Source organism: Zonotrichia leucophrys, chromosome 2 (genome assembly GCF_028769735.1).
Source record: "Zonotrichia leucophrys gambelii isolate GWCS_2022_RI chromosome 2, RI_Zleu_2.0, whole genome shotgun sequence".
NCBI lineage: Eukaryota > Metazoa > Chordata > Aves > Passeriformes > Passerellidae > Zonotrichia > Zonotrichia leucophrys.
In genome coordinates, this window is record NC_088171.1 from 48,228,531 (window position 1) to 48,241,234 (window position 12,704).

General features: G+C 37.6%; 2 protein-coding genes across 6 annotated transcripts in view; one reads left to right on the forward strand and one right to left on the reverse strand.

Moving 5' to 3' along the window:
* Nucleotides 1-10,487, forward strand: part of ANLN (anillin, actin binding protein) — a 28,960-nt gene extending 18,473 nt beyond the window's left edge. For 2 of the 3 annotated variants that reach the window (XM_064704892.1, XM_064704894.1), the window contains 5 exons: nucleotides 674-727; nucleotides 3,566-3,652; nucleotides 5,190-5,297; nucleotides 6,622-6,794; nucleotides 7,139-10,487. In XM_064704892.1, the coding sequence (XP_064560962.1) occupies nucleotides 674-727; nucleotides 3,566-3,652; nucleotides 5,190-5,297; nucleotides 6,622-6,794; nucleotides 7,139-7,262 (546 nt within the window). In that variant the 3' untranslated portion in view covers nucleotides 7,263-10,487. The remainder of the gene's footprint in view (nucleotides 1-673; nucleotides 728-3,565; nucleotides 3,653-5,189; nucleotides 5,298-6,621; nucleotides 6,795-7,138) is intronic. The other variant, XM_064704893.1, reaches the window with a different exon arrangement.
* A 1,324-nt stretch (nucleotides 10,488-11,811) lies between these two features.
* The window catches only part of AOAH (acyloxyacyl hydrolase), an 81,741-nt gene continuing 80,848 nt past the window's right edge, over nucleotides 11,812-12,704 (reverse strand). For all 3 annotated transcript variants that reach the window (XM_064704896.1, XM_064704897.1, XM_064704895.1), the window contains exon 22: nucleotides 11,812-12,175. In XM_064704896.1, the coding sequence (XP_064560966.1) occupies nucleotides 12,047-12,175 (129 nt within the window). In that variant the 3' untranslated portion in view covers nucleotides 11,812-12,046. The remainder of the gene's footprint in view (nucleotides 12,176-12,704) is intronic.

Sequence of the window (12,704 nt, forward strand, 5' to 3'; positions counted from 1 at the left end):
ACAGCTGGCAGGACAACGGTTAAATTGCACTGTTGTTACTGACTATGTGAATTTCAGAAGTAGCAGCTTTGGTTCTTCAGCATAAATGTTCCTCTTAACCAGAACTATATGTAGAAATCTTTGTGTGTAGCTTCCTTATTGGAAACCTCTTGTTCTTGGAGATAATAGAATCAGCTTTTGTATTATATTCAGCAGTTTAGGTTTGGACTTCATTGGTTTGCATTGTATGATAGGACACTGGACTAGTGAAATATAGCAAAAGCACAATGTTCAAAGAGAATTCTGGGAAAACTATCACTTGGTTAATTTTTTGCAGATGCAGTCTTACAGTTATCTGGAAAAGAGGGGAATTCTTATTCATTATTTATTTTGGGTTTTTTTTGTTAAATTACTACCTCAGTAAATTACATTACTACCTTTGTTAAATTACTACCAAATTTCAGTTTTGACTTGGCCTGTGGCTGTACAAACAGCTGGTTGCTTCATGTATTTCTGATATGGAACAAACTGATGCCACAGTGGTTTTTTTGAGTGTCATTCCTCTCTTTTACCTATGTACTGTTAAAGTGCAGGGTATAAAGGACCAAAATATACTCATGTATAACTGTGTCCTTTTTTCTTCTAGACTATAACTTTACACTAATTGCATTGAGCATGTTTCTTTTTTCCCTAGATAAATTTTGAAGGGGAGGAAAAAGAACTGTTGGGATTTATGTTCCAGGACAAGGTTGCTATGATCCTTTAGTTTCTAACTTAAAACAGGAAAATGCTTTCTAGTGCATGTTGCTTATTTCTGTCTGGCTGTTTTTGCAGCTTTTAAAAAAATTCTTCTGAGAAAGTGCTTACAAAGATTTACTAACTAAACACAAGATGTTAGAAGCCTTTAAGACTTGCAGAATTCTACTCCTTGTCTCATAAGCATGCTGCTGGAACTCAGTTATTTAGGTTGCCTAGGGTTGCTCCTTAACTAGCATGTTTCTGTTGTCTTCCTGGGTCATTAGAGGAGGTTGTTTCTTGTTTCAGAACAAATTGTTGTGCTTCTTAAAGATTCATAGTCAGGAAATTTGAGCCAGCTTCTTGATGAACTACACAGAATATAGAATCAGCTGCTGTGCTGATAAGAGAATCAGAGAAAAATGCCTGGCAGCCTAAATGTTGGTTTAACTCAACTTGTTGCTGCTGAAGAAAATTAAAATCTCTCAGAACCTAAGTAACTTTGCTTCTTATTCTAACCTTGTTCTGACAAGACATAGCAAGACATTTGGCATTTTAAGCAAAAAGCTTAGTGTTTTCAAAGCATGTCAAATAAATGAGGTCCTTATTTGTACACAAATGTGCCTTTAAAATGTTTTTGCTTGGTGTATGTTTTGGCTTTAGAAATTATGTGAATTGATATCCTTAACAGAAATAATTTGTCTTTAACCTATGAACATAGTTTTATCTAGTTAATAGTTTACTCGAGTCCTGCAGAAGAAAGTGTTTTAGATTAATTTTCATATTTCCTCTCAAAATTAAGCAAGTGATACTTTTAGTGCCTATCATCTCCTATTTTTAATCAAAAGTCTCATAAAAAACCAGTTTTTCAAATGCTTGAGTTCTCTTGAGACCCTTTACAGATAATCTTCTGTGACAGTAAGCTGTGTTCCTATGGCAAATACCTGAGTGACCACACCAGGATGCAAGATAGCATAGTCATGGGCTTTAGTTTTCTTTCCATCTAGCTGGATATTTGTCAACTGCTTTCTTTCCACCACCTTTAACTTTAATAAAGAGATATATTGTTAACTAGAACTTGATATTTTCTCATTATGTGTACAAGACGGTGTATTGAGACCTGCTTTAGTAATTTGTAGTGGTGTTGTAGGCTCTGCAAAACTGTGTTGTGTTTGTTACACAACCTCTTTGCTTTGCCTCTCACACAGTTCCTCACTGCTAAACTTCATAAATTGGATTCTTCTCTTCTGATGTAAAGCTTAATTGAGATGCAAAACCCATAAACCTGAAGTGGGGAATGGCCAAATATTCTTGAGGCCCTCATTCAGAAATGGGTTTTACTGTGCTTTATTAGGGTTATATGCCATTATTCCTTGGTGTAGCATGTAGGGTTTGAGTTGTCTTATCAGTCCTGGATTTCTTTTTTTGGTTTTGTGGAAGTATTTTACTATTTTTTGTTTCTCAAGTGGTCATGGAGACTCCTACCTAATGCTTAGAATTTTTCTGTGCTATACTATTCCTGTTGAGTACAGGAGCAAGCCATTAATGCTGAGTTAGTTGAGTAGATCTGACCTGTGAAAATGATTTGATCACCTGCTTGTGCATGTATGTCTTATGTCTGGGAGGAAGGCTGCATGATGTCTGTAATTGAAAGGTGATCAATTTCTAACCACAACACCTATTTTGGTGTTCTGCAGAACTCACTGAGGCCCACAGAGGAGCACTTTCAACTACTCAGGGTTACTCCTGTTCATCTTAACTACTAGCAAAATTTAGTTCCATTTGAATGGTGTTGATTCCATAGTTCTGAAAGCTATTTTGTTACTGTGTACACACGCCTGTGCCTATTCCCTGGCAAACAGCTCTTTATTTGTATTTGAGTGGCAGCATCAACCTTCCTGGCTTTTCTAGTAATACAAAAGATGAGTGTTTCTGAATTTTTTTGTCAATTTCTTTTCAAGATTCTTAGCAGTGTTGCTTATTCAGATTAGCATTAAAATACGGTCTGTAGAATGCTGTGCAGGTCTGTAGAATGCTGTGCAGGTCGTCATTTGCTTGTTGAATCAGCTCTTTGCCTCAGTGAGGGGGAGAAAAAAAAGAGATGTGATTTCTTGGAGTAGTCAAGGTAATGAGGCATTATGTTTGGAGAGATTGGGGAAAGCTCAAAGGCAGACCTTTGCATGCTCTTCCTCAAAACTCTTGACTGTCAAATGGCTGTTTAACTGACCTCTGGTACAGTAATGAGGCTTTCTTTTTCTTTTTTTTTTTTTTTTTCCAGTGGCAAAAATAAGACTGGGAACCTTTTCTGTTAGAAATTACTTAACACATGCCTTTAACACCTTGAATGCTAGTTGAGAACTGTTTTCATTATTTCTCCCCTTTCCAGGTTTTCTTTTATGTAAAGATTTATCTGAGTAGGCACTACTACATCAGTATCTGCCAAAAATGCTTATGGTATCCAAGTACCATTCCTGTTTAAGCTCACTTTGGTGAGCTTTGTTATTTTCCAAACAACTTGGTGTCAAACTGAGGCAGAAGCTTGAAAGGTGTGGACTGGTGCCTTCGGTTGTTTCTAACCATGCTTGAAGAGCCTGTTTTCATAGCTAGAGTGCATGTCTATATATCTATATCCTGATGAGCAAACTAATAAATAATTATTGGAAAGCTTCTAAATGAACTTGAAACCAAAAGTGATTATTACTGTCTTGCTTGAGTCTGACTGACTGCTTCTTTCTGGCTGAAGGTCCTAAGAACAAGACAGTGCTTAACATCTTGGTGCAGGTAGCTTGCTTGAACTGCTAAGACTTAGCTGAGAGATGTCAAAATTAAATGATTGTTTTACATTTTGCAGGTTCCCTTTTTGTCTCCTTTGGAAGGTCATATATATCTGAAGTTGAAATGCCAAGTGGACTCTTTGGTGGAGGAGAAAGGGTTCCTGGTAAGGTGTTTACTGTATTCACTTCAAACTCCTGCCTTGGAAATTACAGGTCCTAAAAATATAGTAATTTTTTAATGTCACACCTGTGTTTAAAGCTAAAAACTGGCTTGATTTTTTTTTTTTTAATCTCTGAACCAGACCACAAATGGTTTTTAGTTTCTCTTCTAAACATGTTTAAGGCTACCTTTTAAGAGTTTGTGTATCTCTCTTCTAAACATCTGATTATTTATTATTTTGAACTTCAGTTAACCTTCTCTTTCTAAAATCTTTGATGGTGGATGAGATTTTAATTTCAATGGCAAAAAAATTTTACAGGACTCTTTTTGTGTGTTTAATAAACACAAACGATTGGGTCTTTTTCCACTGTGTTCACAGCTTTATTATAAGACAAAGAAACAACAGTATTTTTTTGAGAAAAATCTTGTGCCATCTCTAAAACTCTTGTTTCTCTCTAAAACTGGACCTAGAAAATGCAGCTGATACTTGGGCCTAGGAGCTGGAACTGTTGAAGTGTCCACAAGATGGCAGTAAATGTGCTATGAAAATGAAACATTAACATTTGCTGTTATTTTGGTGTTTCCAGAAATCACGATTTCTTTAGACTCTTTTCAAACACTGCTTTCTGTCTCCTTTCCCTTTACTTAATTGAAGTCGAACAGATTTCATTAGATGCAAACATTTCACATGCTTATGGTATTTGCTGTCCCATGTTTCTGTGTACTAATTTGAGAAAGTCCACATTTGCTTCTACTATACAATATGTAAAACCTGAAGAATGATGTACATGCATACTGGATTTGTTCACAGAAAGGGTTTGGAAACTCCCTGCACCACTGAAAATTAGAATCTGAATTGTGAAGAGCGAGAATCACAATACACACTTTAATTGGGAAAAAAGTTCTGTGTAAGTTCAAGAATAGGAATAGAAGTCAGTTCAAGCAGGAACAGAAGTCAGATACTAAACTATCCATTCCAGTTCTAAGGAAATGAGGCTTGAAATGGATGAAATCCAGCATCCAATAAAAGAACTGCCAACACAAACATTTAAAAATCAATTTCTAATTTCCTTTGAACTGACTAAACTTTCTTGAGTGGCTTCTTGAATAGCTGCATGCTTTTTAATCCTGATTTTTAAGTCAAAAATTACTCAAATATCTAATAGTAATAAATTGTTTTTTGAACACATTTTAGGAACCATTTGTACTGCATATACTAGAAATAACCGTTCTTTACCTTAAAATAATGGGACTGCTTGTCACCATCAACATGAAAATCTTGTCATTTTAAACCGCAATTATAGGTGCCTTTTAGCAAAAGGCTGCAAACCTGAGAATGATAGTGTGAGCTAATTTTTTATACCATCTGGAAAATAAATACACTGTCTGAATAGAAGCCTCTCTCAGTATAATTTTTTTTCCTTCTCTTTCATTTAGTGCTATGAAAAGTTGCACTTGCAGAACCATTCTGGTAGAAAAATAGTCAAATACAGACCTAGCTCAAGGTAGAAAGTTACCCCATTTAATTTTTTGTTTTTAAGACCATGTTTGAAGATGTCAGTGGATTTGGAGCGTGGCACAGGCGCTGGTGTGTGCTGTCTGGAAATTGTATCTCCTATTGGACATACCCAGATGATGAGAAAAGAAAGGTAACGCTGTTTTGTAAAACTTAAGTCTACAGTTCTGTAGTACCCTACACAAATAGTTGTTCATTGTTAAGGACAGTAATGTTTAGGCTTTAGACTAGTGGGATTCAAGTTCCTAAAGCTTCCTTGGGGAATGGAGGGGGACTTTTCTTCATAAAGCTGACCTAAATCATGGCAAACTTAGAAACTGACTTCCCTGTCTAGTAGGAAAGGGGGGAAAGTGATGGGAGATCCATATTTAATTTCCCCTTTAGTCTTAAGGCTTTCCATTGTGCTCATCAAATCACTAATTATTGAGTTGAAATTGATTGGACTTGTACAGCTTAATAAGCAGACTGTATCTAGTTGCCCAAAGTTTTAGACAAAATGATGACTAACACTTAATATGGTAAAAAATTAGAGTGGCCAACCTTGTATATTGCAGAACTATCTCATTTGATTACCTTATTTGAAGTCCTTGTCTTCTTGCAGCTCCACATTGTAGCTGGAACTGGTGCTTCTTAAATGGTTCTCACAGAAAACTAAGTTCTTGTTGGGCTAATGAGACAAATCAGAGGTTCATCAGTCACTGAGGTGAACCTTCTTGTCTCCTTAGTGTGTTCCTGCAGTGCACTAAATTGTTTCCAGGTTCTTTTAAAGACTGCTTTCCAAGAGGGTTTTTCTGATTCACTGAAGTTATTTACCATTAAACACTTTCTTGTTTAGTGGCAGAACATTTTCTTTCCCAAACTCCGTGGCAAACTCTGGTCCTTTTGGGACTTCTATGCCAATCCAGATGCCTGAGTTTAGTTTCTTCCCTGCTAACAGAGGAACACCATATGCTGATAGTTGACATTGCCAAAATATATCAATGTAGTTTATTCCCTTGCCAGGAGAGAGGGAAAAATCTTTGCCTACTGTAAGACAAGATAGTAAAAAAAAAAAAAAGTTAAGCAAGAAGAAGGTTCCTATTTTGCTTTTGTCTGCAAGCAAGAAGCTTTGGTTTGTTTTGCAGATTGTTCTGGAAAATTTTCTAGACTTGTTTCACTATTTTTCAGAGAGAGAGTCAGCTGTATTTTGGCGATCTACAAAAATATTAAACTTACTAAATGCATCCCCTTGCCCCCACTATATCTGTTCCATTGTGCAGAGATAGATGTCACCCAGAAATATCAGTATTAGTCCATGATTACATTAAATCATGGGATTTTTTTCAAATAAATTTCTTACAGCTGCACATATATCACCTTTTTGTATGGAGTAACTCACTGAGAGAAGGTGTGTTCACTTAATATGTTGTTCAGAATTACTTTTGTGCTCTTGACTGGTGAACTGATTTCACTTTCAGCATCCTTTGGGCCGGATAAACTTGGCTAACTGCACAAATCATCAGATTGAACCTGCCAACAGGGAGTTCTGTGCCCGTCCCAACACTTTTGAACTAATAACTGTCCGACCTCAGAGAGAAGATGACCGCGAGACTCTCGTCAGCCAATGCAGAGACACACTCTGTGTTACAAAGTGAGTGCATAAAATCATGGAGGTTTTGGGAGGGTATTTTACCTCATGTGATAGTTGCAGCAATGTAGGAGCTTTACAACTTTGTCATAATGATGCAAAGGTCATTTAAATGCTGAGGTTTTGGGTGGCACTTGAACCGTTTTGTTCACTTTTAATCCTTGATTAAAAGTGAACTGCTTTCTAGAAGTGGAAAGGCCAGGTGACTTGGTAGCAGGATGGTGGAATGTTTGACTTAATTTTTAACCCTACTCTTTCTTCTGGGCTTCTGTGGTTGATCAGCTTGACTTTTGTCCCATTAACTAATTGAAGATGGAAAATAATCCATAGGGTTCCTTGCCTCCTAGGAACTGGCTGTCTGCTGACACTAAAGAAGAACGTAACCTTTGGATGCAAAAGCTCAACCAAGTCCTCATTGACCTTCGCATGTGGCAGCCTGATGCCTGCTACAAACCTTCTGGAAAGCTTTAAACTTGGGAAGGGAACTACACAAGAAAAGAATTTAAATGAAAATGTTGGAAGTCCTCTGGGTCACTTATGCTTTAAGTTTGAGAGAGTATTTAACATTATACAGGACTATGTTATGCAGTATTTTTATTTCACTTAAAAAATTTTAAAACCTTCTTAGTTCCTAGTTTTGAGTATGGTAGGAAGCAATTACCTGTTTCTAAATGTGCTAAATATTTATATAACTCCTTTTTTGGAAGTCTTCTAGCTAGGTGCATTCTCTTTTTCAAGCAACTAAATTATTGCAGGAAATCGCACTTCAGGGCAGTAAGGGGGGCACTAGCTAGTGAAAGACAAGCTTTCCAGATAACTCAGCTCCCTGAAAGAAGCAACAGTTCAAAATACTCTTAACAAGAATGCTGCTGAAGCACAATATCTAACGTTGTAGCATTTGTTGGGGTTCTTTTGTAATGATCAGGCATAGAAATAACTAGTTAATTTTATTCTACAACATGCAGTATAGATAATTCTGCTTGTCCAGCGTCCTTGTGGTCAGAACAAAACATGCACAACATATTCATACTACTTTTGCAATTTCCTATACAGACTAGTGTGGATAAGTGCATGGTGTGTACACTATGTGATTTGCAGGTATGGAATTAAGTATGCAGTATATTGCACTTTGATAGAAATGGAAGGTCTTGAATATTTTTGTTAGGAATGTTATATAAAAAATAATCAGACAGAAAAATTTAGGTTTATGGTTGTATACATCAGTATTTCCTGGGACTTGTGGTTTTTACAAGCTAGAGTTCTCCATTTGACAACCAGGAATAGGTTAATAGGTAGTAAAAGTGTCCTTTTTTTGTTTTGTTTAATGATAAGACTTTACAAAGCTGCTGTGTACCAACTAATACTCCTCTGGCTGAAAAAATGGGTCTTCCTCCCCTTGATATACATGTGCACAAAGCATATAAAAGCAGTACTTTAGACTCATCATGAAAATGGCAACATTTCTCAGTTAATACTTGCAGTTTTTGTGGCTTTTCACTGAGCGTATTGAAATTCCAGCTCATTACTTCACTAGGAATGCAGCAGTGGAAAATTTAAGATTGCTATTGCTGTTATATATTCACACTTGAAACACTAAATTCTGTTACCTTATACTGTTTTCATCCTGCCCCTTTTGTACTTGCTTTTAAATCTCATTTTCTTTTCTGATGTTTTTAAATATTTCCAAACTATGTATTGAGATTTATTTTATTCATTTAAAATAAAAAGTAAAACCCTCCCTGCTTTTTTTCATAATGTCATCTATGCAATTTGAGATACTAATTTGTAGGCTGAAGAAAAGCTGGACTCCACACAGTGTTTAAGGAAGGATTCTATTCTGTACATGTATCCCAGAATTCCACTTGATAATGTGAAGCCTTGGACATAGCTAGCTGAATTTTGTAGTGGGAAGCCAGATTGTCCATGTGTAGCAGCTCATCAAATATGGAGAGAAAAGATTTTTTATTTTTTTGTGACAAAGATATGGCAGCAGAATAACACAACATGGACAGTGCAAGAGCAAATTTGAGCAGTGGATGTGTGGTAGGCTCTCTTCTTAAACTCCCAAGTGAGTGTTAAAAACCATTAATTTTTGAAGTATGAAATAAGTCCACAGAAAGGTGTTAAGAACAGAACTGGATGACATTCAAGGGAACATTTTTATTTAGGCTAATTGGACTATTACCCCTTGTAGAAATCAATCTGTGTTTGTTCATTGCCGAAGAAGCAGTTCTCCTCATAAAGGAAAAGGTATGAAGTGCTAGAGGTGGTGTTAAGTTAGAAAAGCTGACCTGTGTGGTGACTTCTGGGCACATGAGTGGTGAGCCCATGGGCTCCTGCAGCCAGCAGAAACATAGGATGCAAGCTTAGCAGGAAGCCTGTGCTTGTGGATTTCCTGGCTGGCACTGCTGGGCGCTGCCTCCTCCCCTCCCATGTTCCTCTGCTCTTTTAAGGCTTTGTGGTGAAAGTTTGCAATAATGGTTACGTAGTTTTTCCATAATTGGAGCAGATTCTTTGTGAAGAGGCCAGACTGTGTGAATTCAAATAGCTTCAGGTAGGTTTAGATGTCCTGCACCTCAAAATGAGTTCCTGCTGTCTGATTTCAAGCAAAGCTTTGTGAAAACCATTTGCAGAGTAACATCAAGAGAACCTTCCTGTGTGCTGGACCCAGCCAGTGACATAATCCCTGCTGTATTCATTCACATGCTGTGACTCTCCCCAAAAAAAGATCTTGACAGACCATTTCTTCTAGTACTTCATCCTGCAAATAAACTTTGAATTGCATGGAATTATAAGAAGCTTTCCAAGAAAAACTTTGTTTTCCCATTTCTCTTTTCCCTGTGCATTTTTCACCTTGAACCAGCCTAAGCACCAGGAGACAGTTAACCTAATGGAATAGACTAGGATTCATAGTTTGTCGCTGCTTTAGCATAAGTAAGCTTTTTCAGCAGTGTTTTTTAAATATAGGACATGTATTTTTAGAGTGGTATGGGTAAGTGATTGATGTTAGGGGGTGCAGATCTTCAGCTGTTTTTTGCATTTGAAATAATTGAGACATAGTGGTTGTAAAAGCTGATGGCTTAATAGTCCCAAAATTCATCTTTCTTTAATGAAGATAGATAGTTAATGCATTATCAGGTTTCTGCATGCAGCTGGGTTTGGAGCTGCAGAGCTCACCCTGAGGTGCAAGGGCATGTGCTTTGGGTGGTGTGCCTTCAGCCAGGGGCAAGCCCATTCCTTGGTGTCCCTCAGACCCTGTATCCAGTATGGAGCAGTTGTACTGGGCAAACCTTTGAGAGGGCTTTGCTTTGGGATTTGGCTGTGGAGGTTTCAGGCTGTCTTTGAAAAGATGTTCTAATTTTATAAGAAACCTTTTTTTTTCCCCATTGTTCAGAAATTCAGTGAGTTCACAAGTAAGAAAGTCTGTAAGAGAAAAATGCTTTCCTCTGGGCAATGTAGCTTATTTTAGTTGAGAAAATTTCAGTTTTACTACTTGGTAAAACTCCTAATTGGTGTTATTAAATCCCAACCTCAAATGAAATACAATAATTTGCAAAGAAATTGCCTTGAAAATTAGACTTCCAAACATGACTCCCTTCCCCATTTTAATTGCTACACTTCTGTGTGTTGATGTAGAGAAAATAATCTGATATTCTGTAATTATTGCCTGGGCTGTAGTAAAAACATGTGGATGCACTTGTTTCTGTCCTTGTGTTGTATTTAATGAAAGATAAGTCCTGAATAAGTAATACAAAAATAGGAGGTGCTTTACCTGGCCAGGGTACATGGAATGTTATGTTGTTTGAAGAGAATTTCTACAGGAAGCAAGGTGATTTCCTTCTAATGCTAAACAGTCTTCCCCAGGTGTGCCTCTCTGGAGTTAAAACTATTCCTTGGGAGACTGGATATTTTGGTAACCTCTAAATGCCTTTAATAAATTGGGGCCTTATTAACAAGTATCATTCAATTAAGGAATGTATTCCCTTCTGGTTTCCTAAAGTAGGTGACTTGAATATTTACTTAAGTGTTAGCAGTCATCCCAAAGGAATTTCTATCTTAATATCTTAATAAAAACCCCAGCATTGACTGTACCCTATAAAAAGGATCAGGATCTAGGAAAGCAGTAATTTATGCTTCAATCAAAATAGTATTTAGCCAGGTCATCCACTGCCTGTGCAAAATGCTGAGTGGGTGCACATCCTACATCCAGGCCCTATCCTTGGGTTTGGACCACAGCCCAAGAGCTGCCTCACGTGTGACAGCCTTGTGCAGGGGCTGCGCTCAGAACAAGGAGCAGAGCAACTGCCTGAGCTTTGGGCTATCGGGGTGTTTTAGTCATGTCATGTTAATGCTTGCTATTTACTGGATCTTTTTCACCCATAATTAATGCCACTTAATGCTCTCTGATCCCTCCATCATCAGTAAGGTTGCAAGTAGGGTAGAGCTGTCTCTGATTTTAAAAATTTATTTTGCTAAGAGTATTGGATAAGCTGACAAAAAAATGCAGTAATTTTCCATCTTCAAGTCTGCCTATGAAGTAAGGGCTGCCCAATATTTTCACTGATTCCCTTGGCCATGCCTGTAAAAGACATAGGACTGGGCATATTATTTTTCTTAGAGAGCAAAAAAAGCAGAAATACATTACAGGTTGTAAAAGCAACCCGCTTTTTAAATACATGAAGTGTTGTCAACCTAATATCTTATTAATGGGGGAAGAGAACCTGTGCTCAGTCAGCCTGTGCTGATGCTGCCAGGCACATCAAAATTGTAGTGCCTTGTGATTCCTGGCACACTTTAATAAGCAAATAGCAGCTAAATAATGTATTGACAGTCAAGGCAATTACATACACACAATTTATAGCAACATAACGAGTTTGGGGTTCCCCCCTCTCCTTTGGGATCAGATTAACTGTTGAAACACTTCAAATAGAAAACCTAGAAATGCTCTGCAAAAGGAAAAAAGATTAGGTAGGGGTAGGAGTTTGCTGCGTATGAAAAAAAGAACGGATTTTCAAACTGGTCCAATAAATGGTCTAGCTGGCAGCTATCCCTTGATTTTTATTTTTGTAGCTCCACAGAAAAAGCATTATCTACTTGTGCAGGTGAGATACAAACTGGAAAGAATTCTCTTGTGTTATGTTCACTCCTACTGGCTCTGATAACTTCCTCTACCCCCTTTTTTGGGCGTGTCTTTAATCATCTTGACTTGTGGAAGCGCCGTCATCAATCACGTGAGGGTTCCAGCAGTTGGGAAGTCAGTATCCACCTTGATCTTTGAATATGGCCTCAATCTGATCATTGAATGGATTCTCCTTGCCAAGCACTTGAGGCCACTCGTGTAGTGCCTTCTGCCAGGTAATGCCTGTTCCAAGGGCTGCAGCAATCTGCAAACCACAAATGCTATCAATTTCTTGTGCTTCTATAAAGCCAGAGTTTAGAAGACCCCACCATAAGTATAACCATGTGATGGACTGTAACCAATAACCAAAGCAAATACCCCCTTACAGCTCCTTGAGCAGGTCTAAATCCTTCTGAACAGTAAAAATAGGGTGAGGACCATATATCTGCAACTCTCTGACCTATCATTTGTCTAATAATGATAGTCTGTCTCCAACCATTTCCTGTGGCCTATGGTGTCTAGTCCATAAACTGCTATTTAAAAGCCCTGAAATCTGATTTTTTTTTCTCAGTGAAAAATTTTGAAAGTGTGTCAAAAGCACCACCTGGGTATAATGCATAAAACTCTTGCAAGTCCAAAGGAATTCATGCTCCCAAATGCCTTTGGTACTTCTAATAAATGTTCTCTGTGCTCTCCTGGGAGGAAACCACAGGTGTTGAGGAAAAAGAGGCCCAATTATTTCTAGTTTCATAACTAACTGTGTCTGATGCTCTAAGTTTGCACCTGCTACTGGG